We start from the raw sequence: 20,409 nt of genomic DNA on the forward strand, positions 1-20,409 counted from the left end.
TCCAATAAATCTACATTGCAATAAATGGGAAAGAAACAGAATGGGAAGAGTAAAAGAACAGGCAGAGCCTGAAGAATTTGTGGTAGAAAAAGTGCTGGAGCGGCGTGTAGTGAGTGGGAAGGTGGAGTATTTCCTCCAGTGGAAGGCTTCACAGATGCTGATAATACTTGGGGACCAGAAGAAAATTTAGATTGTCCAGAATTAATTGAAGCACTTCTTAATTCTCGAAAAGCTGGTAAAGAAAAAGATGGCACAAAAAAGGAAATCTTTACCTGACAGCGAATCTGATGATAGCAAATGGAAGAAGAGAGATGCTGCTGACAAACCAAGGGGTTTTGCCAGAGGTCTTGATCCTGAACGAATAATCGGTGCCACAGACAGCAGTGGAGAATGAATGAGAATTAATGTTTCTCATGAAATGGAAGGACTCAGGTGGGGCAGACTTGGTGCTGGCAAAGGAGGCAAATACGAAATATCCTCAGATTGTCATTGCCTTTTATGAGGAGAGGCTGACTTGGCATTCTTGTCCAGAAGATGAGGCCCAATAATTGTTTGCATTTTATATATATTTACATATATACATATGTAAAAATATGGATCTCGGGTTTTGAATTACTAGTGTAGAAAAATATCATGCTAATTAAAATTGAGTTTGATATGCTGGTTTTGAAAGTGTTGATAGTAGTTGAGATATTTTTGGTTTTTGTTCTACATCAAAAGGCAAATAAAAGCTTTCTGTAGTTGCTTCCTTTCACAATAGAATATTTGATACCATGTTGTGTTTCCTCGGCTTTGAAGAACAGCTTTTCTTAAATGCTGAGGAGATCTTACAGTCATTAGTCAACCAGAATTTACTTTTAACTGAAACTCAGAAGGACCATTCTGGGTTTGTTGTTTGTATTCCTGTGTTGCATAAGACACGTAACTTTTTCGTTTTGTCTTGTTTTCTTTACTCAAAACCCACAGATGAAAATGTACTGATGAGGTTCCATCACTGTGAACATTTTACTGAAACCATAACCTTATAAGTAGGTGATTTTGGAACTTATTGGATAGTTTTACAGCAAGCACATCAGAATTTATGTATTGTCACATACAGTAGTTTATTTACAAAATTTTGTCGTTACAAACTCTCCCTTCAGAAAATGGAATTAGACAGTTTTAATAACAAGACTTAAGCTGGGTGTGGTTGTGCATGCCTTTAATCCCAGCACTCTGAAGGCAGATGGGTCTCTGACTAGGTCAGTCTGGACTACACAGAGAATCCCTATCTCTAAAAACCAAAAAAGAAAAAAAAAAGACTTAAGTGGGCATGTAAAGGTTCCTCTAGTGAACCATTCCTTTGTAGAAAGTTGAAAATCTACTAAAAAGTTATGATTTGTGGAATATCTGTTTGCTGTGGAAATGGAATACAGTTAGAGAAGATATTGGCAATTTCAGACCCATTGACATAAATGAACAAAATTTGGTAATATAAATTAATGACTTGCTTATTTTTCTTTACCCTGACTCATTCCTTACTGGTAGGATCAATCTTTTCAGTATTTGGGTTCTGGTTCAATGAGCCAGAAAAGAAACTTTGTAGTATCAGAATGTCATCCAACTGTATATTTACTTTATTGTAAATAATGGTGAACAGTGGTCAATAAATAGTTTTATATTCCTTAAACAAACAAGAGTTAGGGTTTCTATTGCTGTGAAGAGACACCACGACCACAGCAACTCTCTTTTTTTTAAAAAAGATTTTATTTATTTATTTATTTATTTATTTATTTATTTATTTATTATGTATATACAACATTCTGATTCCATGTATATCTACACACCAGAAGAGGGCACCAGATCTCATAATGGATGGTTGTGAGCCACCATGTGGTTTCTGGGAATTGAACTCAAGACCTCTGGAAGAGCAACTGAACTCTTAACCTCTGAGCCATCTTTCCAGCCACCACAGCGACTCTTATAAGGAAAACATTTAATTGGGGTGGCTCTCTTACAGTTCAGAGGTTTAGTCCATTATCATCATGGTGGGATGTAATTCGAGTTTTAATAGGTCTTAATAATAAAAGCCCAGAGTCAGATATAGGGCAAAATGCTGAGAGAACAGAGAGAAGAAGGAGCAAGCCAAAGCCACCTTTACCTCACTAGCTTCCCAGTTCCTTTTTCCTCTTGCTTATATTCCTTTTTCTGCCCAGCCGTCTCACTTCCTGTCTGTCTGTACAACTCTCCAGACCTCTATGGTTAGCTAGCAGCAAGCTCCACCCTCTGATTTTCAGACACACTTTATTTGTACGAACAAGATATCACCACAGTGGGGAGCATGGTGGTGTGCCAGCAAACATGGTGCTGGAGAAGTATCTGAGTTTCCTACACCTAGCAGGCAACAGGAAGTGTTCTGTGACACTGAGCAAAGCTTAAGCAAAGGAGACCTCAGAGCCCACCTCCACAGTGATACACTTCTTCCAATAAGGCCACGCCCACTCCAACAAAGCCATACCTCCCAATGATGCCCCTCCCTTTGAGGGCCATTTTCTTTTAAACCACCATAAGATCCAGTGGGAGGAAATTAAATTATCAGGGCATCTGTGCAGTCTCTTCCTGCCCCTCTCTGCCTCTCTGCTTCCCAGCTTCCATAACCCCAGCATTTTCCTTTGCTAAGTTATGTGTGCAGCTACCCTCATGATGTACACAGCTACCACAAGCACAAAGGTAGTAGAGCCAAGTGACCATGGGCTGAAACATTGGAAACTACAAGCTAAACAAAAACTTTTCTGCTTATAAGTTTATCTCAGGCATTTTGTCATAGTACCAGAAAGTGGACACAGCCATCTTAGTTACCAACACAGTCTCTTCTGTTGTGGGGCCTTGGCCTTCCTTCTTCTATAAATTCATTTCATGATGGAAAATATAAGAGCTATCCTAGTATTTGGGAGGCAGAGGCAGGAGGATCAGTTCAAAGTCATCTTTGGCTACCCAGTGAGTTCAGGCCGGTTTAGACTACACACCACTCTGTCTTAAGAAAGGAAAAGAAAAACACAATGAAGAATAAAGGGGTAGTGTAGGAGCCATGACTGGAGAGCCAGTGCCCTCCAAGTTCAAATCTCCGTTCCACCACAAACTGTGGTGGATGTGGGGATATTTAATCCTCCGTGGTCGCATTCCTCATATTATACACAGTGATGTGACCCTAAGACCAGGGGCTCACAGCACCAGAGGGCTGACTTCACGTGCTATAGCTCCGAGGACATCGCTGCCTCTGGACTTGACCATTCTATCATCCTCAGACTACTTGCTCGAGGAGGGCAGAGACTGTGTTCTTTCCATTCATTCCTCTGTCTTGGAATGTTCTGCTGTCTGTATTCTTTCTCCTTAGCTTCCTTCTCCTTCCTCCCTTCCCAGGAGGTGCCCTCAGCATTTGTCTGATCTGTTGCTCTCTCACCACAGTTCCCACACACTTCCAGGTGGTGAGTGTCCCAACATCCACGGCATGAAAGACTCTTTGCTCTAAGATGACAATGGCACATATTGGAAATGCTATACTAGAGTGATGTTGTGGAAGAGACCACAAAGGGTTTGATACTTTGTCTGCAGATGACTAGACAGAGGAGCAATACAAGAGCATGGGAGAGAGGTCACACAGAGTGACACATGGGTCATTGTCCACAATGCCTCAACTGGGCAAATCTGAAGCCAGGAAGACTGAGTGTATGGCCGGTGGCATCTGGATGGCCTTCACATACCTGTGTAGCAATTAGGATAAATGACATCAGTTGGGCATTCAATTGGGACTGTGGGCTGCAGTGGCCCTACATATTCTTGGCCACTAGGATGGCGCGGGGATCCTGCATGCATCCTTTTACCACCAAGACCTTTCCCCTGTCATTGAGGAAGCCATCACAGGCCGTCCCAGAGGTAAGCCAGCAGGACAGGATGCAGAGAACACCTTGCAATGGGAAATGGTTGGCCCTGAAAATCCCTCCAGGCTGCGAGTATAGCTCAGTTGGGGAAAGTACTGTTTTAGCATTAGAAAAGAGCTAGTTTCAACGCCTAACACGCCATAAACCACAGTGGAAGCATGCAAGTATGCATTCCGGCACACCTGAGTGGAAGCAGGAGGGCCAGGAGCTCAAGGTTATTCTCTGCCCCAGCCAGTTCCTTGACAGTCTGTGGTACACTTAAAACAGCAATAAGAGCACTCTCCAGCCCACACATCCATCTGTCCCTGAACCCGTGCTAGAGTCTCTCTCATTCATCAGGCTCCCTTGTGCCCAGTTTCTGTCCAAGCCCCCATCAGTGTCTCCAGAGGGTGCTTTGGAATGCACACATCAAATAAGAGTCACCTGCTTATTCTCCAGTGTCCCCCAATGGACTCTAAGCCAGTTACACGAATATAAATGACCCAGATACTGATATTGGGATTCAAACTTCAAGCTGAGTATCAAAAAAAGCAAAGCAGCTGGTCACTAGCTTCTTACCTCTACCTCAGGCAGAATGGACTGATCCTTGCATGAGCTCTCACCAAACCTCAAACTGCTGCCTCTCCTCAGCGTGGCTGAATCAATGCCTGATATGACTCCTTGCTCCTGTCTTACATACCTCTCTAGTGCTGGGATTAAAGGTGTGAGCTCAGTCTTTTAGATTGATTCAGTCCCGTGTATCCCTGGGTGGCCTTGAACTCAGAGGGTCCAACTATCTCTTAATACTGAGTCCTAGGATTAAACGTGTGTACCACCACTACCACCTAGCTTCTGACTGTTGGGATTAAAGGTGTGTTTCACCACTGCCTGATCTCTATAGCTTGAGGCTGACTTTGCTTTCTGAATCCTTAGGCAAGCTTTAATAAATCATGTAACTCAAATAAATAAAAGACCCATGGACTGATATTGGGGTTCAAACTTCAAGCTGAAGATCAGAGAAGCAAAACAGCCAGCCACTAGCTCTCACCTCTAGCTCAGCCCGAAAAGATCGATCCATGAATGAGCCCTTCACCAAGTCTCAAACTGCTGCCTCTCCTCAGTGTGACTGGAGAATAAATGCCTATCTGAGACCTTGCTTCTATCCTATATACTTCCCTAATGTTGGAATTAAAGGTGTGAGCTATAATTCTCTTTTAGACTGATTCACTCTTGTGTAGATCTGAGTGGCCTCGGACTCACTGAGATCCGTCTATCTCTTAATCCTGAGTCCTAGGAGTAAAGGCGTGTACCACCACCTCCTAGCTTCTGGCTGCTGGGATTAAAAGTGTCTCCCTGGCTTTTATAGCTTGTGACTGGCTTTGCTTTTGAATTCTCAGGCACACTTTAATAAATCATAAACAGTATATCGCCACAAAATCTTAATATATCACTACAATTCCCCTTTTTTGTCTAATACAAAAGAAAGCTACAACTGACATTAGGAAAACTATATCCAATAAGTCTGGTCTGTATTGCCCCCTTCTTCCTTCCACATCACTGGCTTTCTTTCTCTTCACCCCAGCTCTACCCTCACCCACCTCCCAGCTTCTACTGTACCAGGTGTCCAAATCCTGTGACCTGATGCGAACAGCCCAGCCACTTCCTCAGAGCTAAAAGAATTCCAGAACCTAGAACCCTCTCTCACATCACCCTGACTTGTGACCTTCCCAACAGCCTATGCCATCTGGAGCTGTAAGGTCAGTCTCCGCCCTGTCCCAAAAGGAAGGTCTTCTTTGTTCCTTGAATCCACCGTGTACACCATGGTACCTGGCTGGAGTCAGTAGTCCGTGGATGCATGCATGAACAACAGCTTCCATGGAAGAGGGCTGGCTGTACATGATGCAAATGAGTGTGTGCATGGAGAGCTGCCGTCTTGAAGGCTAAGCAGGCCTGGTGTGGGGAGAAGAGTAGGGGTTCACTAGAGTTAGGGGCTACCTTGTTCCGATCTGGTTATTTACCAGATGGTGACTTTGAGTATGACTTTGGCTTCAGATTCATGAGCCTCAGTCTCTCCAGATGAAACTTCTTGGGTCGTGTATCCTCTAACTCTCTGGATTGAGGTGCTTTATCAAAGGAAGGGTAAGTGTCTCTGGTCAGAAGACACAAGGCCAGAATGCATTACCTGACATTCCCAGCAGGTGTCGCCACGAGAGCGCACTGAGCGTTCACCTGCGTGAGTTCTCAGGTTCTGCTTCTGGCCATTGGGCTTCAGTCCAATTCCTAGTCTCCACCGGTAGCGAGATTCCGGAGGATCCTGGAACGTCTAGCCCTCTGTGCAACCAGTTCCTCGCACAGACGAGGGCGAGGAAAGAATGTGTGTGGTAGTACTTCAGATGGGGTCGCCAAGCCAGCTCCCGTGTGACAGAGCTGTAACAAGGCGCAAGGGTTCGGGAATGAGCCTGTATCCTCTCCACCCACAGGATGGCCTTTGGGCACCTGCTGGTCTCAACCTGCGAGTTAGTGAAGGATGCCAGGCCAGCGGGATTCCACCGCCCCCCACCCCCAACTCCGCTCCGCGCCCCGCCCCCCGCCTCCCACCGCGAGCTCGGAGGAGCGCCGCGGGAGCGCGCTCGGGACAGACATCCTCGACCCGCGGGCGCTCGGGCGCGGGGCGGGCGCTCCGGGAGGCGGGCGGGGGAAGGGCAGAGAGGGAGGGGCGGGGGCGGGCGGCAGCAGCGCCCCGCAGTCCCCGCGCCTCAAACACTTGCCGCGATCGTTAGCGCGCAGCGTCGCCCCGCGTTGCGCGCTTGTCCCTCCCTCCCGCTCCGCGGCTCCAGCACTCTGGGACAGTCTCCAGCGCCTAGCGCGGACCGACGTGCTGACGGACGGCCCAGGGAGCCTCGGCCCGCGCCCCCTGAGCAGGCTATGTGGATTGCCCCGCCGGGCCCGGCCGGCGGGATCAGCACAGCCCGGCCCGTGGCACCCGCCACCAGCGGGGACTATGACCCGGAAAGCGCGGCGCTGCCTGGGCCACCTCTTTCTCAGCCTGGGCATGGTCTACCTCCGGATCGGGTAAGCGCCGCGCGCGCGTCCCTTCCGCGCGTGCGGTCCAGCGTGCGGTCCAGGCAAAGTTGGCGGGGCCTGGGAGGGAGGCGTGATGCCCAACTTAGCTCAGGAGATGCAGTGGGCAGTGCGGGAACCCTGTGGGCACAAAGGCTCCCAGCGGGCGGACCCCTCCTGGGCGCGTGCAGTTCCAGAGACTAGGGCCGGGGATCGGCCATCCCAAGGATCTCGGAGTCTGGGAACCCTCAGAAACAGATTGCTATGGGACTCTAGAGGAGACTAGCTGCTCCATAGATAGGGTCAGCTTCCCAGGGACCGCTCAAGCCACAAGCACAGCAGGTCTGACAGGACTACAACCACCCCTAGAGAGCTCAGTTCATGACAAAATAAATTAAAACAAGCAAGCACAAACAACAACAAAAACCTACGCGTGTGGTGGTGCGGACGCAGCCCTTTTGCAGATAGGGCTCCCCAGATAGCAAACAAGGACTTAGGGGCGCGCGGAGCGTGTGGGGGGGGGCGTCCTCTGGTAAAAGCATAAACCACCTCCCAAAGTCCTGGCACAGCCTCATTTCCAGCGACCCTCAGACCCCCTTCCCAAGCCAGAAGGACAGCACCCTCAGCAATCAGAAACAAGTAGTAAGTCCAGAAATAGCCAATGGATGGCCAGAGACACCAGGGGGAGATGCTCTCTAGACACCAGCAATGCGAAGCATGACAACCCGACCCTGGGGTCGCTGGGGTGGCAGCCAAGAAGCCCAGGCGTGTCAGGAAGTGGGGCAGGCGACACTCTTACTAGAAAGTGGAAGTAGGTGGCTCCTGATGCGGCTTGCGAAGCATTACACGGTGTCTCCCTTTGTACTTAGGAAGTGACTTGCGTGCGGCACTATTCGGGGAACGTGACGGGCTTTAGTTATGGACAGAGGTGCTGGCGCCAAAGGGCCACCTTGGTAGGTTTCACACCTGCCTCTCTACACCCCCCCCCCCACCTGCTGTGAACCTCCCGTCGCCGCTGGGGAGGACTGGACCCAAGGCCAGGGGGCGTGTGTGGCAGACCCTTTGTGTTTCTCCACCACCACCCTCAGGCCTCCCACTTCCCCAACCCCACCTCTCTGGAATGGGATTTCGCAACCAAGTGTGCGCTGAGTGGACTAGGCGGCCTCCAGCCCGACCGCGGATCGAGAGGCGGCTTCTGGGCTCGCGCGCTGCCCGCCTGCGGGTGTGTTTTAAGTGTTATTGATTCGCCCGCGTCTGGATGGCTTTTCTTTTTTCCCCACTTGCTTTAATCTTCATCTTGGCCCGTGCACTGCCGCCCTGCGCTCATCCACTCATCCAGCATCCAGGAAGCAGATTGGGCCTATTGGCTGTGGCCGCGTTAGGTATTATCTTCTTTTTAATTAGAAAAGGGGGGCGGAGACACCGAAGACTGAAGAAGGGAAAAACAACAGAGAATAAACCTGGGGGATCGGACATCTCATTGGCTCACTGGGGACCCAGTTACCCTAGGGTAGGAGGCGCGGAGGTCAGGAGGGCGTGGCCCTCCCCTCTCTGGGCCATTTGGAGTGAGGTCCCGGTGAAGAGTTGCAGACTTTGAACTGCTCTGCTGCTCCCCGGGTCTGAGGGTTAAGCTCCCCAAATCCCTGGAGGTTTCCCAGTCTGGTAGGTGAGACTGGCTCTGGTGTCTCCCACTCTGTGTGACACATCTGGTATTCTAAGTTTACCTGGGTTGTTCAGATGACCCCAGTACTAGCCCCTGGGAACCGTTCGTTCCCAAAATATGGGAAATGGCACTCAATATGTCGCTTCCCAGCGACCCTCGGGGCGCAGACTGCCTACCTGCCAGAAGCTCTTGCTTAAGTAATTCGGGCTCTGAATTACACAGAGGGGGTGTGAACTTGCTTCAGGTTAGAAAAACGAAGGAAGGCTTTGATGGAAAAGAGACCCTCCCCTTTGGACACTAGTAAATTGCTTCTCTGAAATTTGGGTCCCATGGTGTCATTGCTCTCTGCAGGGACAGATATTTCCTGGTGGTCAGCTAGGTGTTCAGAGGACTTGTAGCCAAAATCTTTGCATGCCATCCTTCTGTCCTGCCCTCTCTGGGATCTCTCTCCCACTCTAACTCTGTGGGAGGGCCACTATAGTAGCTGAGATGAGATTGCCCCCTCCCCCCCCAGCACCTGCCAACCACCACCTTCCTCCAAATCTCACTCTCTGTCTCTGTGTCCCCTTCAGTGGCTTCTCTTCGGTGGTCGCTCTGGGTGCAAGCATCATCTGTAACAAGATCCCAGGCCTGGCTCCCAGACAGCGGGCAATCTGCCAGAGCCGGCCGGACGCCATCATCGTCATAGGAGAAGGCTCCCAAATGGGCCTGGACGAGTGTCAGTTTCAGTTCCGCAACGGCCGCTGGAACTGCTCAGCTCTGGGAGAGCGCACTGTCTTCGGGAAGGAGCTTAAAGTGGGTATGTGATCATCAGACACCCTGAGCAGGGCCTTCTGAGCTATGAAGAGAGTCAGGACCCTTGGGAGTCCTCTCTTGTCCCTTTGCTTGCACTATGCTCCACTACCCTTGCTGACTGAATCTTGTCGGTGCATGGTTTGGATTAAGGTCTCCCACTGAAGGCCAGAATTGCAGATGGAAGCCATGCCATTTTGTTGGTTACAGGCAAAGCTACAAACCAACTGATGGCCCAAAGGCTCGCTGGCAGATCTAACTAACATGTTTTCAAATGAGGTCCAAAATTTAAATGCGGAGTGTTTTGCCCATGACAGGAAACTGTAGCTTCTTTGGGAAATGGGAAGATCTATTGATCACTTAGTGTGCACTGGCATCACTGTGATATAGCTGGGAATACAGCTTCCTGAGGGGAGGGTCTGAGTGACCCACTCTGCCACACTCCCCACCACTCCTTACTATGGTCCAGCATTCATAGTCCTGTGACATGACCAACCTGATTCCTGCAGCAGTGCCTGGGGCGGAGGTTGGCATGTGCAGATGAGTATGTATGCCTGAACATGTGCACACACATGTATTCCACTTGTGGAGCAATCATGATAAACTTGTGATGGGAAGGGAGCAGAGAATGTCATTGATCTTCAGAAGGTCCTGGCTGGTGGGGGAGGATGTGGAGATGTCTTCTCACTTGTATGTGTCCAGACTTGGGGGCCCAAGATGGCAACAAACTCATTTCTGCACTGTGACCTTCCCTGAGGCACAGGGCAATACAGGTCTCTCTGGGATGAGCTTACCCACACAGTTCTGCTGCAAAGCCAGGCTCCTTGAATGTTCTCTTCAGCCCTAGCAACTCCAGTGGGATGCTCAAAATCCCCAGTCCAGTACAGCATCCTCCAAATCCTGGCTGCTTCTCCAGCTCCCCTGCTGTCATCTGGGCTCCCAGGCTGCCCCACCTTCCTGCTGCCCCCAGAAGGAAGGAACAGTTAAGTGGAAACCAGAGCATGGTGTTACTCTGTGAAAGGCCCTTTAAGGGGGCACTCATTCCAGCCAGTGGGAAACCATTGCCCACCTGCTGTTGAGACCTCGGCCCCTTCAGGACCACTCAGTCTCATCCTCTTTTGTAAACACACCTTACTGGTTCCTCTTCAGGGCCATAAGTGCCTCTCTAGAGATCAGCACCATAGTCCAAGTCCTCTGCATGCACCGGAGTCTCTTGGAGTCTCCCGCCACCTGCTCCTTGGCTCCACATCAGCCAGCACCTCACACTATGTCAGTGCCCACTCACACTATTCTGCCCACTCCAGGAGGCGGGGGATCTCAGCCAGCTCACAATGAGTACGCCCTTTCCTGCCTCCAGGTAGTCTTGCTGCAAGTCTGCTTTGGTCACTAGATTCTGTATTGACTACAGAGCTGGGCTCTGTGGTCTGTATGACATGGGAAGGCAGGTCCCCTCCTGCAGAGCCCCTTTCCCAGCATTCCCTGTCTGGATCTTGGCTACATGGAGTCCCTCCTCTCCACACCCATCTGTCCCCTGCATTGTCTCAACCTCAGAATCAGTTCTCTTGTGGACTAGAGAGGAGCGGACCACATCAGCTCAGGCAACAAGATGTTGTCAACACCAAGACGGTGGTTGAAGCCTCTGAAACCCCAGTCTCTCAAGCCTTCTGCTTGTCACCTGTCAACTTTGTCCTTCTCAAGTGTCCTATCCATCTTCTAATTCCTGATACCTAGGCTGGGGCTCTGGCATTATTTTGAACCTAATGGCCTTGCTGGACCATGATGAGTAAACTTGCTGCAAATGAGTAAACTGATGTTCAGAAGGGACTTGGCCAAAGTGAGTGACAGGGTCTCCCAGGACAGAGTTCATCTTTTACAGCTTGCTGTTTCAGAATGGGTATGTCAGCCCATAGACACACTGTGATGATACCCATTGGGCTGTGGCAGAGGGGGCCAAGATGGAGGCATCCCTGGATCATAACACCCCACACACCTGGCTACGTTCTGTGGGAATAGCCCCACACAGTCTAAGGAGGAGGGATGCCCCCAGTATCCTGGGAAACAAAGGACTGAGTTAGAGGCATGCCAGTTGAAACAGGTAGGGGTAACCGTGAGGAAACACATGACACAGCAATGCTGGGGTATTATGGGTGAAAGTGGGAGCTAGAGCCAGGAGATGTGGGATCCCAGTCTAAGGAGCTTGAATTTCTAGGACTTGGGATCTGTTGGAAGACTCTGCCCATAACTACCAAAGGATGGTCTACACCTTAAATATTCTCACTATTCAGTACTTATTGACCCACAAAATGGCAACTTCATATGAGTCAAGTCTTTCTCATGTGTTAACAGGACCCTGTTATCTCTCAAATATGAGATTTCTAGGCTCCTCACCCCCATCCCAGGATTGCCTCAGCTTGCCTGGTAGGGGTGAGGTCTCTGACATATGGAGCTTCTCTGGCACTCTGAGCCATAGGGCACGAGTTGCCTTTGTAGGGACTTCTCAGAAGCTCTACCCTGAATATCTTTGCAGATCCCATTGGCTAGAATTTAGTCACATGGTTTCTCCTAGCTGCAAGTGAAGCTGTGAAAGGCAGTCTCGCATGCAGAGCAGCCATGCTATCAGCTCAGGGTGTTAGGAATACACAAGTAGATTATGACGTAGGGTCGCTAGCTTCTACTTCACCAAGCTGAGGTCTGAAGACTTCCTTCCTCCCACCTGCTCCCACCCATACCTTCGATGGTCCTCTCTTCTGCCTGAGCTTCCTGGCTTTGCCTTCCCTTCTGAGTGTCTGAATTTTCATGCAGAGATCTGAGAAGGTTGTGAGCATGTCTAGACAAGGCCTCTTGGAAGCAGAAATTGAAACCAAGTCCAACACACCCAGGTGAAAAGGGGACTGTTAAAATGCCAAAGGAAATGGAAAACTAGGAATGGTGCTGACTTCAGAACAGCTAGAACAGAGGTTGCATTGCTTTCCCACAATGCCATGGGGACAGCCAGATGACCATTGTAGACCCAGGACCACAACAGGTTCAAGACTCCAGAAAGAGCCTTGGCCTTTCTCCAGCCACACTGTAAAGGTCCTGATGCATCCTCTGGTCCCACAGCCTAACGAGGCCGGACTTCAGGCCATGTGTCCATCCCAGGGGCAAGATGCTTTGCTGGCCAGCATGAGAGCTCCACTCTGGCCATCTCTCATGGAAAAGAAGCAAAATGCCAAACCTGGGGCTTAAACGGCCGGCATTTATTCCTAACAGTTCCTGAGGCTGGAGGTTCAAGATCAAGGTCCAGCAGGGTTTTCTTTCTCCTGAGGCCTCTCTCTTGGACTTGCATAAGGCTCCCTCCCTTGGTGCTAGGAATCCAGCCCAGGGCCTTGCACTTGCTAGGAAATCACTCTACCACTGTCAAGCTGGTTTGTTACTGTGTCCTCACCTGTTTATCCCCTTCCCTCATGGAAGTTCTCACGGTTCTTTTAAAAAGATACGGTCTCATGGGATTTGGCCCACCAATGACCTTATTTTAACTTAACCACCTCTTTAAAGGCAGTTGCAGTCACATTCTGGGGTGGTAGGGATCAGACTTCAGTGTGAGTTATGAGGGGACATAACTGAGCCTATAGCAAGAAGCAGTGGCATGGCCCATGACTTAAGAGAGGTGCTGGAGGGCAGGAAGGGGCTCAGAGGTGAGACCCCCCCCAAGATGGAAAGAGGGGTTTGGGTCTAAGAACAAGGTAAGGGACTTGCTGGCTAGTCACTGGGATCACAGGCAGTGGGTAAAACCACTGTGAATAAGGTCCTAGGAGACAGGGAAAGGACTCAGGTAAGAGAGGTTCCTAGTGAACCGGTCTTTCCCGAGAGTGCCAGGGTGTATGACATGATATGTTTAATCAGCTGAGACCTGGCCCAGGGAGACCCTCTGGGGGCCCAAGAAGGGCTTTAGCCCCACCCATCGCCATCTCTTTCTTCTGTGCTGGGGACTGAACTCAGAGCCTTAATCACACCTTAAAACACTTTCCTAGACCTTCAGAACCCCTTCTTTAAATCCAGCGGAGGAGTGATGGTTCCTTATCCTGGGAGCTTCCTTCTCTACCTGTCCCTGCCCAAGCCAAGCTTTCTCCATTGTGAATGCGGAGGGGCTGGAGAAGTTTCCATGTCCCTTTTGGCCTATATTTTACTCATCATAACAGATACACCTCCCCATGAAATGACTTCATTTCAGTTGAGTTTAATTATGACTGTGGCAGATTTCACCTCTGTCACTCCACAGTGCCACTCATAGCCTCTCCAATGGGACTTCTCAGACCTCCACATTCCTGTCTGGTTAAGTGGGTGCCACACATGGAGCTCCCTGCCACTTGCCATCATGATTTATATTTCCCAGTGAAGGGAGGAGGTTGTATTTACTCACCCCTGAGCTGTCTGGTCATGCCTTTTGCCCATTTCCCTGTTGTCATGCCGGTTCTCCCATTGGGCTGGGATGACATGGTAGTACTGACATTATGATACAAAGATCCAGGGTTGCATTAGGAGTACCCAGGTGGGGATCCTCACTCTCTGATCTCCTTTACTGAGGCTCACATATGGCCAGGAACTGAGGCAGCGCTTTCTCAGCGCTGGGAAGGTATGTGACCTTTCTCCTCTCATTCTGCACATCTGATGTGGTCCACCATGCCAGGTAGCAGCAGAACTACATGATACAGGATGTAAGACCCTGGCACCTGGTGGGTTGGATCTCAAAGGATCTCCTTTCCCTCTTCATGGAGTCTGTGTGCTGCTCTGATATGGATGCAGCTCAGTATCTAGGAACTCAAGCCCCTAGAGTTCTATTCTTTGTTTTCTTTTGTTTGTTTTTTTTTCAAGACAGGGTTTCTCTGTGTACCAGCTCTGGCTGTCCTGGAACTTGCTTTGTAGACCAGACTGGTCTTGAACTCACAGAGATTCACCTGCCTCTGCCTCATGGTCCAAGTCCTTTTCTTTGTGTAGCAGAAACTATTGGTCAGGCTACTGATCTGAAGTCTTTATATTGACTTAAATTGTCTCCCCAAATATGCCTGTTTCTCAACACCTCCTGCTTCAAACCATCTTCACACAATCATTGCTTGGGCTACATCACTTTCCTTATACCCTACACCCTGCTTGGATCTCCAGTCCATGCAGCCATCAGTGTCATTCTAAGTAGGATGTCCCCATATAAAACCCTATTGTGGTTTCCTGTTGCTCTCAGAGGAAATGCAGACATTGCCCCTACTCCTTTGGCTACGTTCTGTCTCCTGGCACAGTCTGCTGTCTCTTCTGCCCATGTGCCACTCCCCAGATGTCTGCTTGTTTTGTCCTCCACCTCTTTGCTCCCCACTCCTTTAGAGATGCCTCTAAGAGATGTCACACTTCTGTAGTGTGTCCCCATCCACCATTTACCTTTCTTATTTCCCTTGATTCTACTGCTACTCAAGACAGCTCAAGGCCTTAGCCCTGAGGCTGACTGCTGTCTCCTAGCCATGGACCTTGACCACAATGGTAAGGATGCTTGTCTCCCCGGTGACTAGAGGATGGATGAGGCCTGTGAGGCTCCCTTTGTTGTGGATCATCACTTATATCTCCAACCAGAGCTCTGTGGGGGAGCAGAGTCCTCAGGCCCAGCTCATGGAAGGCTGGTGACCACCATGAGTTCGGTAGTGTAGGAACACCCCAAAATGTTGGAGCAGAGAATTGGTCTAGAGCACACACAGGAGAGACAGCTGAGTTGCTGCAGTAACCTGCTAACCTGGTATTATACATCGTTATTCTCTAGAGCCACCTTCTCCAGGAAGCTTTCCTTTGAGACAGCTGACCCTGCCCCATTGTGTGCTGTTATATTTCTGGCACTTAGATGTGTGGACATTCTTACATGTGGAAGAATGTGTCTCCAGTTATGCTTAGATTCCAGTCTGAGGCTCTATGGAACTCGGGTTCACCAAACTACCCCCTTCTCCCAAGACTCCCAGGCCTGATACAGGCCAGAACCTGGCACATAGTAGGTTTTCACGGAGTACGTGAAGACCACTCCTTCCCATCCTGTGTTCCCAGTGCCTTAGAGCCCTGGAGGGTAGGCTAGTCCTTTTCATTTACTGAACACCATGTCCAGGAGTCCCTCACATAGTTTGTAAATGTCTTATTTTCTATGCTGGGAAGATAAAGTATTGAATTTCTAACCCAAATAAGACTACATATTGCTTGCCACACATATCTGTTTGGGTCCCTTGATGCCATGGCACTACTTATGGCAGCTGTTTTGTTTTTATAGTGCCAAGTATAGGATCCAGAGCCTTGTGGACATTAGGCAAAGACTTTTTGAATAGCCATCCAATGTGCTCACTCTTTTGTCATCTTTTCTTTTCCTTGCCTTCCAGTGGGATGAGTGTTGACTAGCCAAGAAAGACCATTCTAGCCTCACTCAAGAGTACCTGTGTCCAAGTTCTGTTTAGCAGACTTGCCCCACCCTACTCTGCCTGTCCCTGGTCATTGCTGGCAGATGCCGTGCGGTAGGGGTTTGGTTTCATGGTTGGTGACTGGGGGAACTCAGCATGTAATACTCTTTGCTCTGAGAGGGCCAGTGTGTCCACCAGTATACTAAAAGCTCTAGAAACAGTTTGAGCAGCCTCCACATAGAGGTCCCAGCTGTTCCACGATAAAGGGCTGCTGAGACCTGCTTACTGGGAGTGACTGCTCTGCGACTGAACTCAAAATATAATTTGGGGTCAGCTTTCAGGTAACCTGCCCTCAGGTTCAACATCTTTTCTATGGGTCCAGAACAGGGAGCTGTTAGCATCTGATGTGATTGGGGCCACTGAGATCTGTTTCAGTCAACATTCCTCAGCAATTTTCTGAAGACACCCAGGACACTCAGATGCCAGACTCTCCACACAAGGGCAGTAGACACTTACAGACATGTCTGACATATATCTGGGAATGCATGGTACCGGATAACGAGTTCAGACCCAAAGCCTACATCCATGAGATTTTACAGTTTCTGAGGAGTGGGTTTGGTTAAATTCACAGCTGTTAAAATGCTTATGGGCTAAGACCCCCTCGTACCTATTTGCCCACCCCACACTCACTCACCTGTCCCACAGACAAGATCACTGTGTAATCAAAGCTGGTGAGTAACACACTAGTGGGCCATGGGCTCTGCCCTGGCACTTTCAACATCTGATGGGAACAGATACAGCTGGGGTCGAAATGCACTCTAAATGGAGGGCCACATGAACTATTAACTCAGAGCCACCTGCATGCAGGGCCACCTGAAGTAGGAGCTTGTCAACAGGACAGGATGCAAAGAGATGGCATGGATGGCTCAGCAGTGTATTGTGACTTGTGCAAAATCCTCTGGCCAGCAGGATGCTGGGGTGATGGACAGGGACGACAGAGAGGCTTCAGAAAGAAATGAAGAATGGGAAATCCCAGGTGGTTGCTTTTCTTTCTTTCTTTCTTCCTTCTTCCTCTCATTTAGCCCAGGCTGGCCTCAAGCACACTATGTAGCTGAGGATGGTGTTAAACTTCTCCCTGCTCCCAAGTGCCAGGGTTACAGGCACATTCCGTCACTCCCAGACTTCCCGTGGAAAGGTTTTGCATATCACATCCAGAGTTCTGCTCAGGCAGGGAGTTGTCCAAGAGATTCGATCAGGAGGTTGAGTGATAACCACATTCTTTGTGCACACAGAAATTTGCTATGTCGCCAGCATTATCAACAAAGAAATGGTGGTTTCCCATCATGTGCTCAGGGGATGCCACATTCCTTTCCAAATGCTCATGGCCTCCGGTTTGGTACCCTCCTGCAAAATTTTTCCAGGGATGGGCACATATGACCTAGGATTCAGCCTCAGGTCCACCCGGCTCTGTCCAGCGCCAGGGAAACTCTGATGTATTGCTACCAAGTGTGTAACCTTTCTCTCCAGGGCAGTGGTTTGAGCCTTGCTCTCCTATATTCTAGGAGACTATCTGGGTCCACCTCCCTTGCATGAGAACCCCTACAAGTCCCCAGAATGCTCTGTCTTTTTACCCACAGCCTGTAAAAGCGAAGCAGTGTTTGGCTGCTTGGCAGGATGGATGGGAAGTCTTTTCCAGGGAGAGAGATAGAGAGAGGGGCGGCCAGCTCCACTTTCCCTCTGCCTTTCTTAACAATGCACCATCTTGCCCAAGCAAAAGCTCTTTTCTTTCCCCATTCTCGCTTAGAACACAGCCAACAAAGGGCTTTTTGTCTCGTTTGCATTTTTTTTTTTTTGCAAGCCTCAGTTCATCCTGGATTTTCGCTCTCCTGACACTATTCTTTGAGATGAGCTTTTTGTTACATGGTCTTTCCAGCTTCCCCATGGTAGACAGTCCAATGCGCGCGCGCACACACACACACACACACACACACACACACACACACACACACACACACTCGCACATGCACGTGCACACACTTTTCACACGGTCATTCATTCAACCCAGAGACTTCACAGGTCAATAACCTAGGTCCCCACAACATCATGGGGGAGAGAAGGAAAACTCAAGGCAGTACAAAATGCAGATGGATAAGGTGCTGGCCACAAATGGAGGGCAGAGACACCAGGAAAGGCCTCAGAAGAGGAGACATTCGCAGCCACATCATAGTAGATACCAAGCTAGCCAACAGCGCCTCTGCTTTGAACTGCTATTTATAGATCCCTCCCAGGTGTGGGTCAGGGCTCCTAACAACCTCTCCAGAAAGATTGTTCATGATTCCTAGCTTAGAAATGAAGACCCCGAGGCCCAAGAGGCATGGCTAACTTGCCCAGCATCTTGTCATGCTGGGAAGCAGGGAATCAGGGCCAGGCTGTGAACCCAGGTTCACTGGCCTCCGGGGCCTGCTTTGAAGCCACCTGGGTGCATCCACGATGCCTCCTCGCAGAGCAGCAGAAAGGGCATTTCTAAGCGTGGGGAAGTCAAAGCAAATGGATGGTGACCACTGAGGGACAGTTAGCAGTGTGCTGTGGTTTGGCTCTGTGGGAAGAGGGACCCACAGACAGAGCTGAGGCAGGACAGCAGTTAGAGCAGGGTGAATGGGACATGCCCTTACCCATTTCTGTGTCCTGTCTTCATCTGTCAACCCCCTGCCACATACAATTCCTAACCCTTAAATCTCCTAGTTATGCACAGAGCGCCTCCTAACTCTAGTGTGGCAGAGTGCTGACCTGTGAGCAGCTGCCACACCACCAGCTTGGTGAGAGCAACCTTTTTCCATCTGTTTTCCCAATCGCTGCACATTTCTGCTGGTGTCACTGTAGACCGCTCACTCTCTGACCCATTGGCTTTAAATAGCAAAAGAAAAAAAAAAAAACTACAATGCACTCTGTGGTTTCCAGTCAGATACCGTAAATACACCCAGATAATATTCCGGTGCAAACCACGGGCAGCATTCGCAAAGGGCGGAGGAGGATGGAATCTTTGGGGCCAGCTTGGACAAGGGCTCATTTCCTCTGTCCCCATGGGACTGCTATGGAGCTGAACACAGAGGGCGTCAACCAGGCTTTGGCTTCACCTCAGCACTAACACTTACCCCCTCCCCCTTGTTGAGAGTCCCCTAGAAGCTCCTGGGAAATCTCACTTGTCTTCAGGGCAGCCTGGCAGTGACCTCCTGGGTTCTCAGTTCGTAGATGGGAAGGGTGAGGCTCAGGGACTCAGAGTGTTGGCTCAGAGTCACCCCCCTGAGTGAGGCATAGTGGGGACTAGATGGCAAGTGCCCTGTCATGTAGACTGAGCTGAAGACACCTGGGGTTGGTTCCCTGGGCTTCTGTGTAGAAACCCCTGAGAGGAGGCTGCTGAGAGTTGAGGTTAAGGTGGAGGGGAGGGAGGGAATTTCTCACTGGGGGCCTGGGGACTGGTTCTAGTCTAGTCTCTGGAGTCTCTGGTGAATGCAGACAGGCCATCCTTCTGTCTATGGCTCTGGGAATATGTTCTTTGATTCTAGGGACAGGAGGCAGCTCTGCCCAAGACAGGATCCTGGGACTCAGATCTGGAATCCAGAATCCTACTCAATTCCCCTTCTCCTCATCAATGCCCCTGGATTACCTGGCCCACACCAGCCATGGACATTGGTCTGGCTACCTCTGTTCTTGAGACTCCCCTCCCCACAGACCCTCAAACCCTGACACCTCAGCTTCCACCACTGTGTTGTGCTGTTTCTTCAGAGTCTTCAGCTAACATCTGTTTCCCTGCAAAAGCAGTGCCACACCTGAATCCCTTATCTCATCCAGCCTGCAGCACTGTGCCTACTAGCACACAGTAGGTGCTCAGGAAGTGTTTGCTGAGAGCAGGGGCTGGGCACATGCTTAGCCTAGGTGAAAGAGGCCAAGATTTATATGCCTCTGGTAATTCAGAGTAGACTCCTCATCACCATATGGGCACTGCCAGCTTCAGTCAAGCTGGCATCTACTCACAAATCACGTAGCAGATCTGGTGGAGAGGTGGGTTAGATAAGAGCCATGAGATGCCAGACAGTGGGTCATATTCTGGAGTCCACCATCAGGTCAGATCTGGTGTCTGGGCCTCTGTGAAGAGGTGGTCAAGCTCAGCCTGCCCCTCACAGGTTGGTTGCCTTGATTTGTCAATCTCAGCAAGGTGTTCAGGACACAGCCAGTAGCCCATTTCTGAAGACTTGGCACACTCTGTATGAAGGCAGTGCCTCCCACCATTGCCGTGGGAGCTGACGGGAGCCACTCAGAACTTCTGCAGACACACCTGCAAGTGCCACAAGATGTGCTCAGTTAGTGTCCCAGTGAAGGCTTCTCCAGGCCATGCTGGGGAGAGAGTGGGCCATCAGGATTCAGGAATGGCCTGGGTCAAATTGGGACACTATGTGGCCTCTCAATTTGCCTCTGGCTGTACCTGTGCCTGTAACATCAGTACCTTTCTCTGGGCCTCAGCCCTTCAGCCTCAGTCCAGGGAGGGAGGCTTGGGAAGGGAGAGCAGTTGGGTGACCAGGGGATGTAGGACCCTTCCCGTCAC

At 49.9% G+C, this 20,409-nt stretch overlaps 1 protein-coding gene and 1 pseudogene across 1 annotated transcript in view; both read left to right on the forward strand.

Moving 5' to 3' along the window:
* Positions 1-548, forward strand: LOC100773271 (annotated as a pseudogene).
* Positions 549-6,897: 6,349 nt separating this feature from the next.
* Positions 6,898-20,409, forward strand: part of Wnt7a (Wnt family member 7A) — a 44,327-nt gene continuing 30,815 nt past the window's right edge. Inside the window, exons 1-2 of the mRNA XM_027428878.2 lie at positions 6,898-6,968; positions 9,192-9,418. Coding sequence (XP_027284679.1) covers positions 6,898-6,968; positions 9,192-9,418 — 298 coding nt within the window. The remainder of the gene's footprint in view (positions 6,969-9,191; positions 9,419-20,409) is intronic.

The sequence above is a fragment of the Cricetulus griseus genome, chromosome 8 (assembly GCF_003668045.3).
Source record: "Cricetulus griseus strain 17A/GY chromosome 8, alternate assembly CriGri-PICRH-1.0, whole genome shotgun sequence".
NCBI classification, from domain to species: Eukaryota; Metazoa; Chordata; class Mammalia; order Rodentia; family Cricetidae; genus Cricetulus; species Cricetulus griseus.